The following is a 21,671-nucleotide window of genomic DNA, read 5'->3' as shown; positions in this document are numbered from 1 at the left end:
GTTAATAAGTTTTAATTTTAAATTGATAAGAGTAGCATATAAAGAAGAGCATATATTTACTAACCTTCTTTTCTTTGGTCTCACCGTAAAAGATTGTAAAAGATCTTGTTCCAAAGATTGCTATGGCAACGTCTTCACTCCGGCTTAGGAAAATGTATTGTGTATATGTGACAGTTGAGGAGTCTGCAGGAAGGAAGGTCCAAGAGGAATGGAATTATTTTGTGAAAATTATTCTTGACAATTGAAAATGTATTTCCTTCAAATGTCTGCTGATCTGTTTTGTTGGACAGGTAAGAGGTCAAATAAGAAGCTGTATGTTCATAAACACACCTCACTATCGCGCCGGCTCCTGTACAAGTAGCACTGACGGCACAGAAGTCATAAAGTTCGTTCGAAGGTCCACGCAGTGACTCGACGCTGTTCAAGATTTCTTGGCTGCAAAGAGTTTTACTTCTGACCTTTAAACCTGAGAGCAGCAGCAGCAGCAGCGTCATGAGACCACCTTGGTGCTGTCAGTGTTCTACTAAGAGAACAGTGACACACAAGCTTCTGCAGGTTTTCTTTTGTGCATTAAAGCGGGAACTGACACACAAAAAAACTCATTGTTGGACTGTTAAAAACAGAGTTTATCTTACACAGAATAGAAACCGGATTTTCTTGGTGAAAGAGGTTTTACAGTGTGTAACTTTTCTCAAAAGTGCTAAAGTCAATAAATGTGACTGACTTTATCATATAGATTTTAAATTATGTATAATTCACATTTTTATATATTTAATCTGTATAAGATGTTTAACATTTTAAACTAATAAAGACATATCATTTTAATATACTTTATAAAAATGTGATGTAAATTCTTAGTTTGATGTTCCCTCGGTTAACTGTTTGTCTCAATTAATTCTTTTAAGTTTTTATATTTATTTTTACTTAAATGTTCTTGATTTTAACCTATAACAAGGCTGAATTCATTCTTGTAAAATATAGATTTAGTTAAATTAGTTTGTAACAAGGTTTATTTGTAATTAATCACAATATATTTCCATATATATCACAGTAAATGTATATAATTTCATTTTTTCTATTCTATTGAATATTCATGAAATGTAATATTTTATATAATTTCCATGTATATTAAATGATTTAATTTTAACACTCATTAATTATTACGACTTGAATAAATTCCTTAAAGACACAAGCTGAAAATCAAAGTTTAAAAGTCACCTCAGAAGCCTCATGTTTCTTCTTAAAAGTTTATTTCCCGACTCCCCCGTTTTACATAGAAAAATACACACGACACAGACGACAACGCTCCAGTGCTCTCCAGTGTTCCCTCCACACGGACGTCTACTGCTCGGACAAAAACGTGACGTGAAGAACAAGCAAGAAGTAAAGGTGGCGTGCAGGTGAAGGAGGACGGGTGTGTAAGCGGCTGAACAGACAGAGAGAAGAATTCACTGCGACTCTTTAATTCCAACAATGTGTGGTTGTGTCGAGGCACCAGAGGCACAGCAGGTTCTCTTTCATACATTATTTACACTCCCTCAACTTTACTTTGGATCTTAGACTCGCCTCTTTTGGCGAGTCCAGAAAAAATGAATAAATCTCGAGGCAACAGAAGTGAGGCGCCGTCACCTGAGGAAGACAAGTTTGACTCAAGGTTGATTTTTGTTTGGTACTTTTGGTTGTGATCATAAATGTAATTTGATTGACAAGATAATGTGAAATAGCTGGATATCAACATTAACAACAACAATTACAAGTTATTTTGGATTATTTTCCAAATAAAAATACATTTGTAATGAATATAACTTGCTGACATTTTCTTTTCAATTATAAAATCGAAAAACATTATGTTCAATCCATATTTCTGATTGAAAAATAATATTTTTCAAAAATATAAAATAATGCGAAGCTTGAATTTGATTACATTTTTTCTCTCGTCAGTTTAATTCTGCCTCGTTTATGAATTTGCTTTCCTTGAAAAAGAAAAGCCATTCTTTTATTCTGAACTCTTTGGTTTGATCACAAAAGACGTGATAATATTTTCCATATTAAAGTACAATAAGAGCATTCATTTTATTTTCAGTTGCTGGTGATTCCTTTTTTGCTTCTTATTAAAATTCAAATTACATGATAATGAATTTATTTATTTTTTTAATCTACATTTTTGAATATTTATTTTTTCCCCAGTTATTGTCAAATCACCAGGTTAACCAGTTACATTTTCCAAAATCAGTTACTTTCTGAGGAAATACTTCAAATCTATTACTAATTTAGCTCTAACTGGTCAAGGTTCAAGTGAAGCAAGTTTGATTCATGAATGTCGACATTAGTAGAGTCTGATTTAATAAAAGTGACTTGTTACTCTGAGAGAATCCTTGGGGTTCACTTGATTTAAGTGTGTTCTGGTTCTTAGCACGAAGACAAGTATCATGACAGTGCAGGAGAAACAGTATCCAGTCGTCCTCAGGTGAGTGCACAGCACGTCTCCCCAGACCGAGTCGATATAAACTAAAGCCCAGAAGCAATTACATGAGATGTGATCCATGAGTCAGACAGACGGCTCGGTACAACCTGCACCACAAAGAGTCTCTTCAGAGGAGCGAGTGAACCCGAGTCAGCCCAGGTTCACCTTTAGCTCCTCAGTGCCGCCAATCTGGACTGCATCTCCTCGATGTCCTCCTCGGACTCCTCGTCCGACGCCGCCGTGGCTCCGCTCGGCATCTCTGGAAGAGCGTCTGTGACTTTGCTGGGCGCTTTGCCGAGAGCACCTGTCAGGACGGACACGAGCAGAGGCTTGAAACTGACGGATCGGTTTGTGTTATTGCAGAAATAAACAACCCTGGTGAGACACAAATCCACACCCTGACCACAAGACTCAGAGCAGCTGTGGAGTCTCATGTGAGGAATGTTATGAGGAGGATCCTACGGGATGATTAAAATAGAGTGGACGAAGAAAGTTAGAACTTGGTGAATAGAAAATGAGAAATGATCACATCTGGAAAAGTTTGGAAACAATGTTAGGGAGGACAGATGTTTGGACACATGGGGAGACGAGACAAGGACAGAGCAAGAATGTCAGAGATGAAGAAGATGATGATGATGATGATGGATATTAAGGTGTGGTCAGAGAGCGATGAAGCTGTAAAAGTGGATTATCAGAGAAGAAGCTGTAAATACTATAAATTAAAACACTGAAAACGTGTAAAAAAAAAAAGAAAGATTTTCTGTAGGGTGCAATTATGTTTTTTGAACACAAGATGGCAGTAGAGTTAAAAGTACAAAACTATTAAGCTTCTTCGGAAAAATGAAATTGAGTTTTTTTTTTTAAACGTCTGAACACAATAACCAGTACTTCTGACACGTTTCCAAAACTGCCAACTCACAAACAAACCGACAACTAACTAATCCGCTAACGTCATGCTCTCATTTTCAACCTACTTATTTTGCAGTTTCTTTTGAACTTGAGCTATTTCAGGTTGTTTCTTCGAAAGCAGTAGGTCTAGATGTATACATCATTTCTTTATCAGAATCAGAAACTTTTATTGCCAGTGTTGAAAACCCAACGTAGGCTTTTTTGGTGGTGTCAGTACAGAATAAAATAATTAAATAAGATAACATAGAAAATAACAGAACAGAGACAGACAGACAGTCTGAGATGCCTAGAGCACAAATTAATTTATGGAAACGGACAAGTCTAAACTGTAGTGGAATGTTTGCAAAGGCTTAATTTGTGCAGAAAATACTGTATTTTTGTCATTCACAATGAGTAAATTCACAAAGAAATACAGTCGAAAAAAACAACTTACATTTCCAGAAAAAAATAGCCTTATTTGATTTATTTACAGAACTCATATCAGCTGCTCTCCAATGAAAAGTGAGAAAAAACAAGTGGAAATCTAATCTATAAAGTTACCTGCTGCTCACTTCAACTTTAATTAATTGATTACATGAAGAAGATCATGTTATCTATTCCGACCTACTGTGTGAAAGCATTTGTAAATGTGTGAGTTAAAGTCAATCGTTTTGGTCTTGGTGGAGCTTGTTTGTAAGGATTTAAATATGTTATAAATGTTTCCACTCTATGCAGTTTGTGTTAAACTAATAAACAATGATTAAATTGTTTAGAACAAACACGCAGATGTTGTGCAAACTGTGTGAAGAGTTTTGGAAAATGTGTAAGGTATTGAAATGTTTGTAAAAACAACAAAGAACTCTGCTGCTGTATGAGAGACGACAGCTGTGACTGGTTAAGGGTTAAGGGTTTAACCTTAAATCACAGGGTTTTAGATCTCCAGAGAATTGGACCAGTTCTGGTGGTAGAGTCTCACAGGACGGTGAGCGGTGGATGAAAAATGAAGGCAGTTCAGCTCAGCACTGACACCTGATAGCTCGTCATTGTGTGCGGGTGAGTGTCGCGTTTCAAAAGTAGCCGGCAAAACAGAGAGATCATTGACAACACAGTGAGGTGAGGCTGTTTCCTCACCTGCTGTGATCTCGAAGAGGATCTTGTCGACCTCCTCCTCCGCCTCTTCCTCCATCTCCTCTTCGTCCTCCATGCCCTCGAACGTATCCTCCAGCATTTCCTCGATGATCCCCGCCTGCAAAGTGAGGGAAGATCACAGAATCCTCTGATTAGAGATGGAAATTGTTTAGTTGTTTGGTTTTGACAAAAGAAAACTTGTGCTTTGAATCCATCGCAACAATCAAATCGTCAGTATCAATTTAGGTTTAATTGTGTGTGAGTGGTATGGTGTGCATGACAGGTATTTTTGTGTGGATTCAGGTGGAGAATCAATGATTCTGATGTGAATCTATTGTTAAATACACATGAATTTTGTTTAAAAAAAAAAATTCAAGGAAAATACGTCCAAAATAAAGCAGCTAAAACTTTAATGCCACGTGTTCTGGTAACTATAGTTTATGTCAAAACTGTGGCCATTATATCTGTGCACTCCACTCCTCCTGACTCATCATGTTTTAAACTGTTTTTTAATTATAATTATTTAGCTTCATAACGTGTAATTCACGGCTCTCAGCCACACTTAGTGTTTCTTGTGGCAAGTATTCTGACCTTCATCATCTCTTTGGAGAGATCCCTCATTGTGGCCTGGATTTCCGGAACTTTTATGAGTCTCTGCATGGCCTTCATGACCTCTGTGCTCTTCTGCAGAGCTCCGGCCACACGGAGCAGTCCTAATAGACAGACAAATAATTTAGCTGCTGTTGTACATTTACATGTAAACCATAATGACTTCATTTTAGTGTTTGTTTCCCTTACCGAGCTGGTTCTTCATGCTGAGCTGCACAGAGTTCATGTGAGCTTTGGAGGAGTAGAGCTTCGTCACGGCCCGTTTGGACTGGACCAACTCTTTAGCAAGAATCACACAAACATCCTTGTCGCCTTTTTTGGCTGCGTCTTTGATCATCCGCTTGACTTTCTCTTGTTCCCTTTGGATATCTGAAACATTTTAACAACAATCTAAGAACCTTAAGCCAGTCACACCTCTTGCTTGTCCAATATTATACTTACAAATGATACTTTGACCCCACATTTGTGTGTATACCAATAATTAATGAACGATTTTTTTTCTTTAAAGGTCCAAAAACAAAAACCTATACATTTTAATTGAATAACGTTAAAAAAAAACCCATAAATTTAAACATGTACTTAAATAAAAAAAAAAAAAGTCTTGCTCATCAGTGCATTTTTGGGCTGATAAGAGTGGGGATTGGGAGGGAGGACAATTCAAATACAACAGATTTCTATGAACAAGGAAACAAAAACAGCTCCACTGATGCTTCTAGACAGGCTGCTTGTAACAAACCTAATGATGCATTAACATTTTTATTCTCTATTATACAGAAACATACACTAAAGAGCCAAATAACAACCCACAAACTAGGGAAATTCAGTTCAGCTCTAGTCGGGACTTTTAAACTCTCATAGAACAAAATACTCCATGTATGTAATGAAGTAAGTAAGTGTTTTTTATTTATATAGCGCTTTTCCAGACCAGGTTCACAAAACGCTTAAACAATCAGAATAATACTCAATAAAGTATATACTTTAAAGATCAAGATAAAACTAATAACACAACAGGAGTTCCAGAAATAAATCTGTTGCCTCACCTCTGATTTGTTTGTCTAACACTCTTGACTCCTTTCTCATTTTTTGTGTCCATTCGGTGACCTGTAAAGACAAAGAAAGTATTCAAGTTTACAAACCAGACATCGAGTTTGTCCGTGTCAACCACAGCAATTTGACCAATACAGACAAGATCCTGATCTGATTCGCTTTGTTTTCATACATATTACTTAAATATATATGATATCCGCTTTATGCTCTGAATTGTTTTACATAAGATCGATCGGTACCTTAGCTGGAAAAGCCTTAGCCATTATTGAACAAACATACTGCGATTACTAAACTATTTATGCTTATCGTAATGTATCTATATATATAACATTTTCTCTTCTAACAAAACAATAACAAACTGTAATGTGTCGTTGAACATGAAGTCGATATACAGTCAACGTCATTCACTTACGTTCGGTGATGTATTACGGTAATTCACGGCACGAAATCTTTGATTTAGAATAAAGCTTAACGCCCCTCTTGGGGTTGTTTTCATCGAGTAGCCAGATGACAGCTTGTTAGCATGTATGCTAACAACATGCTAAAAAACGAATTCAGGATACATGTCTAAATGATTTTGCAAGGGTTTCGTGGTCGCACTTTCCCCTCGAGTTTCTATTTACAATGGTTGACAAATGTTTTTTTTTTTAAACAAGTTCGCTGGAGAAGCCCAAGTTTTTAAAGGGCATGTTTAGCATACTGAGCCAACGTCACACACCAACTACATATAAGGAAAGACGTTAAGGATGACACATAAATTACTAACCATCTCTTTCGGTGGCTTATCAGACGACTTTCCGAAAAGTCCCATAGTGTTGATTTGTTAGAATTACGAGCTAATGTTGAAGCTAACTGGTGACGCTAACGTAGCTTGTTTGACAAACACTTCCTGGTTCAGTCGGGAAGGCTGCGTCCGATTCCAAAGTTCAGAGCTTTTTGTCTACAAATATCAGGGCTGAATGTAATGGAACGAGTAAACTAACTCTATTTTTAGATTTATTGAAAAAAAAGAAGCATTATAACACTAATAGTATAATGTTTCTGAATAAAGACAAGTGGTAGTCGCTGATTTGTAGAATTCGTCACTTTTTGAGTTTTTTTCGGTGATAAATAATTGTTACTCTTGCTGGCAGGTATAAGGAGTGTGTATTATGTAAACATAGTAAAACATTTTGAGTCTTTTGGTTTGAAACAGATGTGTAATGTAAACCTTATTTCGCTGTCACCCCAGAATGTTAATTAAAAATGTAAAAAATCTCCTTTTTTAGTTGTGCATTTTCCCAGGAATCTCTAGACATCTTACTATTTAACGACATAAACAACAATGCCCCATTTATTCTCATTATCGTTATTTAATATGTGACTCAACAAAATTCAAACCACATAAATGTAACTTTATAATCATTGGTTGCCAAATGACTTGTTGTATGACTATCTTATTAAATAGTTTATTGAATACAATTCCGTATAAGGAAAAATCTGCCAATCTCTCATTATTTTGTTATTATTTTTTCTGTATTTTTCTCTTCATTTATTTTATCGATTTCATTATTGTTAACCTTAAAGTGTCCTGAAATATGGGTCTTTTGTTTTTATATGTTCTCCCAACAAATGGCGTTTACATTTTTATACAATTGCCATGTTATTAATAATTATCATATTTATGTATTACATGTTAAAATTCCGACTTTTTGTTTTATATTTATTGGATATTTTATAACAATAGTGTGATTACCATGGACTTTATTAGTTGAGTTCCCTACTTTAGGTGAAAGTATGTAAACACGCTAAACTTTTACTGAATCCTCCTTTTTTTAATTTCTTTAAAGATATTTGTTTATTGATTTTTTACATAAAACAACTAGTACAGCTCAACAGTGTAAATGGAATGATACACAGAGAAAATAAAAAAATATGAAAGAAGAAAATGTCCATCAGAAAAAGGGAAATAACATTTTTGCCGCTGTAAAAACTAAAGTATATATATATATATATATATATATATATATATATCCACACACACTCAAACATATACAGTATATTCATAAAAATAAAAAAAGATGTAAAGATACATACTTGTATAATTAACAGAAAATATAAAAAATAACTAAAACAAAAAAAAACACAAAATAAAATCTGAATCCTGCTTTTATAAAATAAAATAAAAACATTTGTTTTATTATCTTGAGCAATTCCTGGAGGCAGTTTAGAAAAGGTGAGCAGTGACGTACGACGCGCTCCTGTTTCCAGTAGGTTCCATATTCTGCTATAAGCTGATTGGTTACCACGGCCTTCATGTCATTGAAGTCTGGGAAAACCGTCCAATCAGGGAGCGAGGGGGGCGGGCTTTAGGAGCATCATCCGCTCTGGTCCACTGGGTGATGCTCGGGACGCCTGAGAGCGAGAGCCCGCCTGGACACCACCGCTCCCGGGGATTACTCTGGATGAGCTCGCTATAAACAGCGCTTATATAACAGCTAGTCATTTACCCAGTTCACCCCGAAGCGAGCGGGTGTAGGTAGTTCCATTGACGGGTTTTTTTTTGGGTCATTCTTCCAAGCTAGAGGTGACAAGTGCGGTCGTCGAGGAGGAAGTTTCCGGAGCGACTCCGTCCACCTGCGCTCAGGATGTCGGTGGTCGGGATCGACGTGGGCTTTCAGAACTGTTACATTGCCGTGGCCCGGAGCGGCGGGATAGAAACTATCGTCAACGACTACAGCGACCGTTGCACACCGTGCGTATGAATGTTTTACCGACGTTATAAAGTGTTACGTAATGTGTGAGCGACCCGGGAGTGAGGCCCGAGCCAGTGATGCGTTCACTGACGCGGAAGGTTAGCAGGTCATACGGCCACACGGGACCGCAGACGTCTGGTGTTGGCGACGCTCAGTAAACACAAAAATAATATATATAATATAATATTATTTTATTATTATGAACTGCGTCAGTTATATATAGAAGCGCGTGTTAGCAAAAAGACTCAAGCATGTTCCATGAAATGCTTAAAATATGTTGATCATTTTGGGGATCTCTGGTAAAAACAAACAACCAATTTTGTGTTTGAAATATAAAATACAAAACCACCACACAATCAGAATGATTTTTATTGCCATTATCAGTTTGACCATTATGGAATTTGCTTGAGCAACAATTTTGCAACATTAAAAATGAATTAATTTCTATTAGGTTTGTATGAGCATTTCTTTTACAAACTACGTTGATCTAGTAAAATCTAGGTCATGTTACTTGTGTTAAATATTCTCACTCAGTCATCTGCTCTTATAAACTTTGGAACAATCTTGCTCTCTCTCGCGCTTGATGGATCTACTGACTCCTTCAAGAAACATCTTAAGACGTTTCTATTTGTTCAGGTCTTTCCTTGATTTTCTGGAACTCCTGTTGTGTTATCAGTTTTATCTTGATCTTTAAAATATATACTTTATTGAATATTGTTTTGATTGTTTAAGCGCTTTGTGACCCTGGTCTGGAAAAGCGCTATACAAATAAAAATTACTTACTTACTTACTTACTTATACAGAGCCATCGTGTCTTTGGCGTCCAAGAATCGAATCATTGGAAATGCAGCGAAAACTCAAGTAAGATTTTTTTTAGAGTTGATCTGGCATTTGAGAAGATTGTGTAATAACAACGATACTTTGTTCCAGATCATCACCAACTTCAAAAACACCGTTCATGGCTTCAAAAAGTTCCACGGCAGAATGTTCGACGACCCGGTGGTCCAAGCGGAGAGACCCAAGCTGCCTTACAGCTTACACAAACTGGCCAACGGGAACACCGGAATCAAGGTTCGAGCGCACGTGTGGAATGTTCCTGTGCGTTAAACAACTACGGCTTTGCTGACTCGTGACGTTCGCAGGTGCGATACCTGGACGAGGACAAGGTCTTTACGGTGGAGCAGATCGCTGGGATGCTGCTCACCAAACTCAAGGAGACGTCAGAGGGAGCCTTGAAGAAGCCGGTGGTGGACTGTGTCATCTCCGTGAGTGAGCATGACACCCTGGATGCAAAAACAACATGTTGATTTCTTTCATGACAATCCTCAACAGGTTCCGAGTTTCTTCACCGATGCTGAACGACGATCAGTGTTCGATGCGACTCAGATCGCAGGACTGAACTGCTTACGTCTCATTAACGACACAACGGCAGGTTAGTGGAGGAACTTTTGTGTTATAAACTCATGCTAGAATCTTGACACAGTTCACGACTGGACCCTGAATGTCTTAAAACAACTATAGGATTTGGTCCCCAGGCCTTGATTTTTACATGTTTTTAGATTATTATTTGTTATTGCAGTGGCGTTGGCGTATGGGATCTACAAGCAGGATCTTCCGACTCCAGAGGAGAAGCCCCGCAACGTTGTGTTCGTGGACATGGGACACTCGTCCTACCAGGTCTCCATCGCCTCCTTTAACAAGGGGAAGCTCAAGGTCCTTTCCACGGCGTTCGACCCCAACCTGGGGGGTCGGAACTTCGACGAGGCGCTGGTGAACCACTTCTGCGACGAGTTCAAGGGGAAGTACAAGCTGAACGTTCGGGAGAACCCGCGAGCGCTGCTGCGGCTGCACCAGGAGTGCGAGAAGCTGAAGAAGCTGATGAGCGCCAACTCCTCCGACCTCCCTCTGAACATTGAGTGCTTCATGAACGACATTGACGTGTCCAGCCGGATGAACCGGTGAGTGTCTGGATCCGGGGCGACCGCGAGGATCATCCAACACGTTGTGATTTTTAAAATCTGCCCCCCAGAGTTCACTTTGAAGAAATGTGCACTCAGCATCTGATGCGGGTGGAGATGCCGCTGAGGTCTGCTCTAGAGAACGCAAGTATGTTTTTTTTATTTATTTCAAGAGTCGCATATAAACGCTGGCGCTCACCTCCGTCTGTGGCAGAGCTGAGTCGTGATGACGTCTACGCAGTGGAGGTGGTGGGAGGAGCCACCAGGATGCCAGCGATCAAAGAGAGAATCAGCAGGTTCTTCGGCAAAGACGTGAGCACGACGCTCAACGCGGACGAAGCCGTCGCAAGAGGTTGTGCGCTCCAGGTGAGCTCATTGTCATGTATTTGTCTAGGAGTGTGATATATCCCAGAAATACTTTTCACATGATCCTGGAAATGAAAGTCACGCAAATAATAAAAAAAATGGTACCATTTGTTTTCATACAGAATCAGAATTGTCTTTTATTATTGAAGTGTATGAACAGTGCTGTACCATGAAATTAAGACAACAAGGATAAACTATTAAATAAAAATGAATAGTTGAAATTAATCCGATCACTATTTATATATTATCAAGAAACTTAATACACAATATAGTTAAAGTAAATACATATTTTTACTTAAGATTTTACAAAAATAAATGAATATGAGAGACATGAAATAAGACAGAACAGGTAGGAGTGAAAGAATGGGTAATAGAATGTTTTAACAGTGAAAATATGAAACAGAAATAGTACAACTATGGAACATATCTTGTACTTTTCCATGGTCTCTAGATCAGAACTTGCTCAACTTCACTACCTGAAGCATGTGTCGTTCACAAATGTAAATTCAACACCTCAATTCAAAACCTTAACCCTTTCACATTTGTTGGATCTTTGAATGCTCGTCTTCTTTTTTTAATTGTGTTATGTCTAATGCTTCAGGTTTATTTTGCAAGATCATTTAAATTGTCTAAAATGATCCATTAAGAACTCTAGAGTAAAATCAATAACGCATCTTTATTTTTGTGTGTTTTTGTGTCAGTGTGCGATTTTGTCCCCTGCGTTTAAAGTGCGTGAGTTTTCCATCACTGACGCGGTTCCGTTTCCCATCACACTGCGCTGGAAGTCTCCCACTGAAGAAGGACTGGGGTGAGAGACGACTCACCTGTGTGTAGTTCAGGGTCCTGAATTGAAGCTTGAACCTCCATTTTGTTCCTCAGGGAGTGTGAGGTGTTTGGCAAGAATCACGCCGCTCCATTTTCCAAAGTCATCACCTTCCACAAGAGGGAGCCGTTCGACCTGGAGGCCTTCTATAGCTGCCCCCAGGAGCTGCCGTACCCCGACCACAGGATAGGTGAGGTCACACATTATCAACACATCACATTTTTTAGAATGTAAATGCTATCGTTTCATTTTCTTAATCTTGATAAACGATAAGAGTGACCGGCCTCTACTCCACCTGTGGTCAGGCTGCTTCTCCGTGCAGAACGTGGTCCCTCAGCCGGACGGCGACAGCTCCAAGGTCAAGGTCAAGGTGCGCTTCAACGTCCACGGCATCTTCAGCGTGTCCGGCGCCTCCTTGATCGAGAAGCAGAAGGGAGAAGGAGAGGAGATGCAGATCGACGCAGAGCCCACCGTGCAGAACGACACCCGAGCGGAGGCCACGGTAACAAACGCCGCTGACTCAGCATGAGCGAGGGAATGTTTAACGCTGCTCACACAAGTGAGACGAGCCGAGCTGCCTCAGTTTGTGTTCGAGTCGATCGTTTGATCGTCTATCTTATCTGTCTCAGACCAAAATGCAGGAAGAGCAGGAGGACACCAACAATGACAACAGCAAGGTGAGAGGACTCACACACACGTATTAGTCCACTAGAAATACACAATAAAGACATAAGACAGTATTGTGTAAAATTAACCATTCCAAAGAAATAATCATTTTTAGGAAGGTTGTTTAAAAATATTGATGTTGGATTAGATCAGACATTGACAAAGTGTATTTATGTGGCCCTCAGAGCAAAACTATAAAACCTATAATAATTTCAATGTTTCTGAACAACTTTATATTTTAACTCATTTAAGTCATTAAAATATTTATTTGAGGATTTTTTTAGAGAAATACCTTTGAAAATACATTGTTTTTGCAATATATTTCTAAGTTAAATATTATTACATTTAAATATTAGATTTATTTGTTGATATCATGGCAGAACTACAGTTTGTCTTTTGCATTTGATATTTATTGTTCTTTCAAAATTGATTACATCTAAAACGCTTTTCTTTTTCTCATTTAAATTTCATCTTAATTTTCCTTTTTATTATTACTTTTTTTTCAATATGACTTTTTCCTATCATATTAAAGCTCCTCTTATTCATCCCTCTTTATTTAGGCTTGATGGCCTTTACAACAGACATAGTATATAATGTGGCCCCTGAGGGAATCTAGTTTTCTGCCTCTGGATCAGGTTATAAAACAGTAAATAATTGATTAAAAGATTTTTTCCTAATTAAAACCATGTCTTTTGGGAATCAATTTCCCCTACGTGCTATGTTTTTACATTTAAAAAGCATTTAAAATTCTGGGTTTGTTTTGATTTTTCCCGTGTCCAGGAGGGGGCAGCAGAGGAGCAGCAGGACCTGACAGCTGCGGTCAATAAGCCGAAAGTCAAAGTGAAGAGCATCGAACTTCCCATCGCAGCCAGCAACATCCGACAGCTGGACAGCAACGTCCTCAACAGCTTCGTGGAGTGTGAGGTGAGTCTCCGGGGCTGCAGATCCTGTCACAGATGGTCGATCTCTAACGTCTGTGTTTCGACTCAGCGTCACATGATCCAGCAGGACAAGCTGGTCAAAGAGCTGAACGACGCCAAGAACGCGGTGGAGGAGTACGTGTACGACCTGCGGGACAAACTCTGCGGCATCTATGAGAGGTTCACCACGGAGGAGGTGAGTGGCTGAGGCTGAGAGCTCCACAAAGATCTGATGAGGATTGTGGCGCCACCTGCAGGACAGTTGTCGTCTGACGCGGCTGCTGGAGGACACGGAGAACTGGCTGTACGAGGAGGGAGAGGACCAGCCCAGACACATCTACGAGGAGAAGCTCAACGCACTGAAGGTCTGTGGTTGAACTCTGATCAACCTGAGCACACTTTTAATGTTTTTGCCTCCAGAATTTAGGTCAACCGCTGCAGGACAGACACCGCGAGCACGAGGACAGGCCCAGAGCTCTGGAGGACCTCGGCAAGAGACTGCAGTTCCTCATGAAGTTCATCGAGACCTACAAGCAGAAAGTGAGTGCCTCACAGTCTCCTCCATCCAGATGTTTGGATCAACTGTTCATCTATGACGTCATCAGGACGAGCGCGTCAATCACCTGAGCCCAGAGGAGGTCGGCTCCGTGGAGAAGTGTGTGAACGAGGTGATGGTCTGGATGAACAGCGCCATGAACGCTCAGTGCAAGCTCGCCATCACTCAAGACCCCGTGATCAGAGTAGCAGACATTTGTGCCAAAATCCAGGTGCGTTAAACTGGTCGTTCTGTGTTCGCCCCAAACTGTGGATTTCGTGTACGTGGATTTATGACGGGAATTACCGTGGATTTATTTCTATTAATCAGGATTTAATTTATTTTAATCTGGTTAAACAAGTTTAATTTGCATCAGATTAAGAGAGAAGGCAATATATATAATTAGATTAATTAGATTCATTATATATATACAGTATATATATAAATATATATAAATTGAATTCAATAATGTGTGTATTGAAAGTTGAATTGTCTTTCTTTATTATATTTTTACCAAAAAAAAGAATCTCTAAATGAATGCATTTTATATATATATATATATTTTTTTTAATTAAATACTTTTTAATAGTTAGCAGGAAATATTAGACGATATTCTATTGAATTTAAAAGACTACGAATTAAAATAATATTGAATTTGATTATCTATTTCATTTTTGGAATAAGAATATCAAACTCTGTGTAAAATAAAATAAATTATTTTTTAAATGATTTAATGCTTTTCACTCCAATTATAAAAAAAACAAAAACCTTAATAATCACATAATTAAATGCTTAAAAAAACAGCAACATTTCAATTTAAAAAAAAAGTTAAATTCAACTTCTGATAAACACATAGACCTACTTTTATAGATGAACTTAAAAGTCACCAGGAAATAACCTTGTTGACAGAAAGCGACGACCACTCGGGTGCGACTATTGAAAGTTGTTTGATGTGAACTCACCTGAGTGTCGTAGGATTCTGATTCAAACAAATGTGTTGTTTTAGGAGCTACATGAAGTGTGTAACCCAATCATCAACAAACCAAAGCCCATCGTGGAGGAAGCAGCCGAGGCCCACGACCAGAACTCCGCGGCGCCCAACGGCCCAAAGCAAGCTGACGTGAAGGGAGACAACAAGCCGTCAAAGAAGGAGATGGAAGTGGACTGAGTGTCACAGCATCTGTGGGCTTGAAATCCACTCCAGACTTTTACCTCTCGAGATAGTTTCTCATCATCTCCTCCTCATGTGTGGATGTTCTCTTCTCAAGCTCGATTCTGACCCAGTTCTCTTAAAGAATGTCAGCTTCTGAATCCTGAGTTCACCTGTTAGACGAATAGAAGAAATCTGATCATCCAAACGTCAGTTCAGAGTTAGATGATGTCCGTGTGTAGAGACTGTACAAACTATTTTAGTATATAAAGAATATGTAGCTGCATAACACATTCCTGCTGCTACCATAGCAACGCTGCACACAACAGTCGTCTGAAGGTTCTGTTGTGGAATGTCTGTTTCCTGTTCTCGCACTTTTCCATATTACAGTTCAAAAAGGCAATAATAAACATTCAACTGAACTTTAGTTTTTATTTCATCCAAGAAACCATTCAAGAAACTGATCATCAGATCAAAGATGATTGTAGGAAAATAATAATTTAATAAATACAATTGTCATATATATATATATATATATATAAATATATATACATATATATATATAAAACACATGAACAATAACAATTATGTGGCATTTTTTTTATTGACCTTTTTGTTTTTTGTAGAAAAGCTGTTAAATTAAACAAAGGTTTAATTTCAATTATGGAATATATGTTCAAATAAAAACATAAACATAAAATACCTGCTTTTGTGAAATTATAGATTGTAAAAATAAGTTTCCTTTTCTTGTACTTTTCCATATTAGAGTTAAAAACAAGGGCAGAGGTGGCATGACATGAAGTCCTTTCAGATAAAAAAATGTCCTGGTATTATTAGGTTTTATTATGTATTATTAATTAAATAAATACATTTATGATCGAACACGTGTTTAAATATATAGGTTAATGTATACATAAATTAAATAAACATGATTTTAGGAAATTATATAATAATTCGTATCTTACAAGTAAGACGTGAGTATTTGGATAGTATAATTGTTTTAATATACGAATGTGAATGAGACTCACAGCTTATAAACTGGCCTTTAAATATATTATGTTTTAAAGGAAAATAGTTATTCTCTTGTTGTTGCTACACGTAGGCGTGTCCATTGCAGCGTCCTGGTGCTACGTCAGCACGTGACGTCAGCGCGTCACCAACGGCGGATATTTTCAAAATGGAAGAAGCTGCAAAGTTTTGGAGGGATCGACGGCGCGTCACTTCTCCTCGGTCCTGAGAGCAGCTGCGAGCAGCATTCATGAACTCACTCGGTGGAATAACTTTATTACACAAGTGGATGTACGTGGAAAACACGAACCGGCCACGATGAGTGTTTCTATCGGCGACAGAATCGAGGTGAGTTGTGTTGTTAGCTAGCTATAGCTACACGGCTAATCTGGGTTTAGCTAAAACAGTAAAAAACAATAATATATGTCAATACAAGTATTTAACTTAACGGGTAATCTCTATTTAGAAGGGTTGCAGTATTATTAATGTTAAATAATATCTTCTGTCTGCACGACTTGAGCCGCTACGATGTGTCGGTGACTTGTTGTCGTTAGCTGCGGTTTCTCCGTCTGGTCTCCTCCGGGACCAGAGCTCAGAGGCTCTGCTCCCAGCGGCGGGAACAGAACCGGGATAATTGCAGGCTCTGGTTGGTCCGCCGTCATTACCAGGTGTCTCTGGAGTCTTTGTCAGTTGGTGTTTGTTGTGGGTCGGATGTCTCCCTGGTGAAGACTGTGAAGTCTTCTGTGTTCGGCCAACATGTCTCACACGCCAGAGCTGCTCCATCCTTTATTCCTCAACAAATGTATTGACAGAAATGAAGATACTAGTCTGTGTTACTGCCAGGAGGTCAACATCCAGGTGTTGTATTACATATATCTTTTTTTATTACTTCTTTAACCGACTTTTAAATGTGTTTTTTTTTCTACAGGATTTTAAAGTCCTGACCCTCCTCGGTAAAGGTTCGTTCGCCTGCGTGTACCGGGCGAAATCGGTGAAGACGGGTCTGGAGGTGGCGATAAAAACGGTAGGAATGTTTAGACAGTGTTTCATCACAGACTGGTTGGTGAAAATCGTCCTGTCCCAAAATACATTTTCTTTTCTGCTTCTGTAGTTGGACTTTTATGATCCTTTTCTCTCAATCAGTGGTGGGACATTAGATTTCCTCAGGGGCCACATGTCACACACTGCCTGTTGTAAGGGACAACAAGCAAAATACTTGTGTAAAAAGTCCCAAATAAAGTAATAGAATGAAGCTAAACATACAGAATTACTAGTTTCTTGTAATTTTACTTTTTTTTTAAATCTAATATAAAACCACTATTTTCCCCAAATAGTTTTTACATATTCACTTAAATCTTTATGAGAGTCGATATTATTATTATTATATCATTATTGTTGTTATTTTGTATTTGTTTACTCTAATATGTATTTCTGTTTTTTCTATTTGTTTCTTCTGTGAAATGTTGCTGTAACTACCATATAAATATTCCCACTGTGGGACAAATGAAGGCCAAATCTTATCAATATGTCTGTCATAGTAAGAAAGGGAACTGATGTGCTCTGTCGTCTACAGATCGACAAAAAAGCGATGCACAAAGCTGGGATGGTGCAGCGCGTCACAAACGAGGTGGAGATTCAATGCAGGCTAAAGCATCCTTCAATTCTGGAGGTAAAGTGATCGGTTTTTGGAACTTGCATTTTATTGTACATGTTAACAACATTAATACAGAGAAAGTTTTCCACCTGCCTTTTTAAGTTACTTTATTTTAATGAAACAATTAAAATAAAATGACATCAAAATAGATTATATAAAGTTAAAATAAAAAGTTTTAAAATTTAGGCCTGTGTAGATAATGTATAAATGAATTTTACATTGTGTTTTTTTTTTTTTTGACTTGTGTGTATTATGTTTAACCTTTTTTACTTTCTTTCTATTATATGACTTGTGGTTATCCCTTTAGAAACCAATTGTCTGAATTGAATGTCTAAAATAGCTGGTTCGAGGTCTTTATCAAATACAATCCATGGCGAATATGACCATATTTAAAAAGTGAAAACTTGCTCACACCTTCTGTAACTTTAGAAGGTAATGTGATCTTTAGCTAATGTTTGCTTTGATTGTGAAGCTACTCTAAAGTAAAACTGGATTTGTATTTTGGCAGCTTTACAACTACTTTGAAGACAGCAACTATGTTTACCTGGTGCTTGAGATGTGTCACAACGGAGAGATGAGCCGATACCTGAAGGAGCGGAAGGCCTTGTTCTCGGAGGACGAAGGTTTGAGACGGTTCTTGACGAAGCGTTTGCATCTGAGACTCTTTATTAACGTCTGTTCTCTCCTGCCCTGCAGCGCGTCACTTCATGCACCAGATCGTGAAGGGCATGTTGTACCTGCACACGCACGGCATCCTGCACCGAGACCTGACACTGTCCAACCTGCTGCTGAGCACCAGCATGAACATCAAGATCGCAGACTTCGGTCTGGCCACGCAGCTCAAACTCCCCAGCGAGAAGCACTTCACCATGTGCGGGACCCCCAACTACATCTCCCCCGAGGTGGCCACGCGCAGCGCTCACGGCCTGGAGTCGGACGTGTGGTCGCTGGGCTGCATGTTCTACGCCTTCCTGACGGGCCGCCCGCCCTTCGACACGGACACGGTCAAGCACACGCTCTCCAAGGTGGTGCTGGGGGAGTACCAGATGCCCACTCACGTGTCACTCGAGGCGCAGGACTTGATCCGCCAGCTGCTGCAGAGAGACCCGGCCCAGAGGCCCAGTCTCTCCGCTGTGCTGGACCACCCGTTCATGACCAAGAACCTGTTGGCCCGGACCAAAGAGGCGACGATGGCCGATGAAGGCTCGATGGACAGCGGCATCGCCACCATCTCCACCGGCTGCACCTCCTCCACCTCGAGCAACAACCGCCTCCAGAGGAGAACCCGACAGGTCATCTCCTCGACACTCCCCAACCGCATGAACCCCATGCCCAGCCTTCCTCAGCCCAGCTACCAGGACACGGACCAGTGGCACCCCCTCCACAGGGAGGGCAGGGGAAGGACGCCTCACGGTGGACAGAATGGACAATTACACTCCCGCTACAATCGTAGGGCGCACTCCTCTGACCGCTCCTCGGGACCGGTCCAGACTGAACTCAGCAGGTGTCACTCAGAAGAGTCCCTGGCAGGTGTTGGACGACCAACGTTCCCTCAGCACCAGTTCTCAGAGATGGGACGCCTCCCGTCTCCTCCTGTCAAACAGTCCGCACAGTGAGTCTTACACACTTATGAGGGCTGTGTATTGGCAAGACTATGACGACACGATACGTATTGCGATACAGAGACAACAATCCGATGTATTGTGATACTGTAGGAACAAGGATATATTCGTAGTATTGTCGAGTACCTGAGTCTGGTGTTACATAATTTACAGACCACATGACTCTTGACGAATGCTTTGATTAGTTAATCATTTCAGCTTTTAAAGCTGCTGGAGACGACTGTATCCTCTCGGTCTCAGTCATGGTGGGAATCTTGCAGGAATTCATTGTTCCTATAGCTGCGGACCACCTAATGACCTCTGCCACCTAGAGGCCAGAAGTTTAATTGCATCACAAAAATAACGAATATCTGCATGTAAATTATTTTAAAAAAAATGTAAAAATACTATTATTTTAAAAAAATTAAAAATATATATTTTCATACACACTTTATTGAAGTATAAACCCTGAGTGACTTATATGATAAAATATCATTTGAAAGCTAAAGAAATGTTGAATAAAAAAAACATAAAAATATTGCATTATTTATTGATATTTTCTTACACCATTACTTATTCCAAACGGGATGTTTGAACTTTCTTCTCTTCTGTTCCAGCTCCGGCTTCCCCTCGTCCTCCTTCCCGCCAAACTTCCAGCTGGAGGAGCGCGAGGGTGTGAGCACGTGGCTCAACAACGACGGTGGGTTGATCTCAGGATTCCCCCGTGACACTCGTGATGTCTGACCCTCATCTTCTCTCAGGCTTCAGACCCACAGACGTCAGCAGGAGCTGCCACAGCAACAGGGAGCCCCTGGAGGTCCAGACTTCCTGGTCGGACAGACCCGGCGCCCTTCATCTTCAGCACCACCATCATCAGCAGCCTCCAGACGGCTACAGGGAGAACGTTGCGGGGTCACACTTCCAGGCTCCGGACAGGTCCAGCGTGGAGCAGAAGAAGAAGACGCTGAGAGACCTGGTCCCACCGCTGTGTGCCTCCAGACTCAAGTCCATCAGACAGAAGACCAAGAACGCAGTGGTGAGTGAGGGGGTTGGGGTCACTGAGGGGGTCTTCTTGGTCAGGAAGCGTCAACTCTGGTCTGCGCAGGTCAGCATCCTGGACTCGGGAGAGGTCTGCATGGAGCTGCTCAAGTCGGTCAGTGGTCAAGAGCGGGTCAAAGAAGTCCTGAGGATTTCCTGTGACGGGCTGATGGTGAGTAGGGAGTCTCTTTCGGGGGAGGTCACCGTCGCTGACGCTGTGAGCCTGCAGGTGACCATCTACCAGCCCAACGGAGGGAAAGGTTTTCCTGTTCTGGACTCTCCTCCGTCTCCACCTGAAGACATCCTCATCTGCAGCTACGACGACCTCCCAGGTACACAAACCCACACACATATATATACACACATACGTATACACACACAAGAGTAACCTTCTCTTCCGTGTCACAGAGAAGTTCTGGAAGAAGTACCAGTATGCCTGCAGGTTTGTGCAGCTGGTCAAGTCCAAGACTCCTAAGGTGACTCTGTACACTCGCTTCGCCAAAGTCATGCTGATGGAGAACTGTCCTCACGCCGACCTGGAGGTGTGTTTCTACGACGGTGAGTCCACACTTGTCTTCTTCTCTCATTTATTCTTTCGCTCAATCGTTCTCTGACGTATCCACCCGCTTCAGGCGCGAAGACCCACAAGACGTCGGAGCTGCTGCGGGTGGTGGAGCGCGGCGGGAAGTCGTACACGGTGAAGGGCGAGGTGGGCCTGAGTGGACTGAGCGCCGAGAGCCGAGTCTACGTGGAGCTGTCGGAGGAGGGTCACCGCACCTGTCTGTCCCTGGAGGGCGCCATCGCGCAGGAGGAGCAACGCAGCAGCAGGAAGACGCCCTTCTTCCCCATCACCATCGGCAGGTGAGGATCCTCCCCCCCTCTCTCTCGCTGACTCCCCCGTTTCTCACCCTCACTCTGATCCTCAGGAGACCTCCCAACCCGGACTCCCCCGTCCCCTCCTCCACTCCCCCCAAGCCTGCTGAGTCGGCGTCGCCCCCTCAACCTCAGATCACGCCATCCGTGAGTACACACACACACACACACACACACACACACACTGATTCATCAAGACACGTGGGCT

General features: G+C 40.5%; 3 protein-coding genes across 3 annotated transcripts in view; 2 read left to right on the top strand and 1 right to left on the bottom strand.

Moving 5' to 3' along the window:
* Nucleotides 1–1,233: 1,233 nt before the first annotated feature.
* chmp3 (charged multivesicular body protein 3) lies at nucleotides 1,234–7,042 on the bottom strand. Its single transcript, XM_087780218.1, has 6 exons — nucleotides 6,903–7,042; nucleotides 6,130–6,190; nucleotides 5,279–5,458; nucleotides 5,072–5,193; nucleotides 4,484–4,598; nucleotides 1,234–2,768 (listed from the first exon to the last, which is right to left on the bottom strand). The coding sequence occupies exons 1-6, from the start codon at nucleotides 6,945–6,947 to the stop codon at nucleotides 2,632–2,634; spliced, it is 660 nt and encodes a 219-aa protein (XP_087636344.1). The 5' UTR covers nucleotides 6,948–7,042; the 3' UTR covers nucleotides 1,234–2,631.
* Nucleotides 7,043–8,530: 1,488 nt separating this feature from the next.
* On the top strand, nucleotides 8,531–15,711 carry hspa4l (heat shock protein 4 like). The gene is made up of 18 exons (XM_087779546.1): nucleotides 8,531–8,870; nucleotides 9,675–9,732; nucleotides 9,802–9,942; nucleotides 10,014–10,136; nucleotides 10,204–10,303; nucleotides 10,451–10,829; nucleotides 10,901–10,977; nucleotides 11,044–11,195; nucleotides 11,897–12,003; nucleotides 12,075–12,208; nucleotides 12,324–12,520; nucleotides 12,648–12,695; nucleotides 13,465–13,608; nucleotides 13,675–13,800; nucleotides 13,862–13,969; nucleotides 14,025–14,144; nucleotides 14,210–14,371; nucleotides 15,146–15,711. The coding sequence occupies exons 1-18, from the start codon at nucleotides 8,764–8,766 to the stop codon at nucleotides 15,305–15,307; spliced, it is 2,445 nt and encodes an 814-aa protein (XP_087635672.1). The 5' UTR covers nucleotides 8,531–8,763; the 3' UTR covers nucleotides 15,308–15,711.
* A 749-nt stretch (nucleotides 15,712–16,460) lies between these two features.
* Nucleotides 16,461–21,671, top strand: part of plk4 (polo-like kinase 4 (Drosophila)) — a 6,474-nt gene continuing 1,263 nt past the window's right edge. Inside the window, exons 1-12 of the mRNA XM_087779413.1 lie at nucleotides 16,461–16,645; nucleotides 17,226–17,321; nucleotides 17,871–17,966; nucleotides 18,460–18,574; nucleotides 18,648–19,563; nucleotides 20,170–20,252; nucleotides 20,314–20,588; nucleotides 20,658–20,762; nucleotides 20,820–20,922; nucleotides 20,999–21,148; nucleotides 21,223–21,451; nucleotides 21,517–21,610. Coding sequence (XP_087635539.1) covers nucleotides 16,616–16,645; nucleotides 17,226–17,321; nucleotides 17,871–17,966; nucleotides 18,460–18,574; nucleotides 18,648–19,563; nucleotides 20,170–20,252; nucleotides 20,314–20,588; nucleotides 20,658–20,762; nucleotides 20,820–20,922; nucleotides 20,999–21,148; nucleotides 21,223–21,451; nucleotides 21,517–21,610 — 2,292 coding nt within the window. The 5' untranslated portion in view covers nucleotides 16,461–16,615. The remainder of the gene's footprint in view (nucleotides 16,646–17,225; nucleotides 17,322–17,870; nucleotides 17,967–18,459; nucleotides 18,575–18,647; nucleotides 19,564–20,169; nucleotides 20,253–20,313; nucleotides 20,589–20,657; nucleotides 20,763–20,819; nucleotides 20,923–20,998; nucleotides 21,149–21,222; nucleotides 21,452–21,516; nucleotides 21,611–21,671) is intronic.

Source organism: Callionymus lyra, chromosome 18 (assembly GCF_982586985.1).
Source record: "Callionymus lyra chromosome 18, fCalLyr1.hap1.1, whole genome shotgun sequence".
NCBI classification, from domain to species: Eukaryota; Metazoa; Chordata; class Actinopteri; order Syngnathiformes; family Callionymidae; genus Callionymus; species Callionymus lyra.
This window is presented reverse-complemented; position numbering and strand designations above follow the sequence as displayed.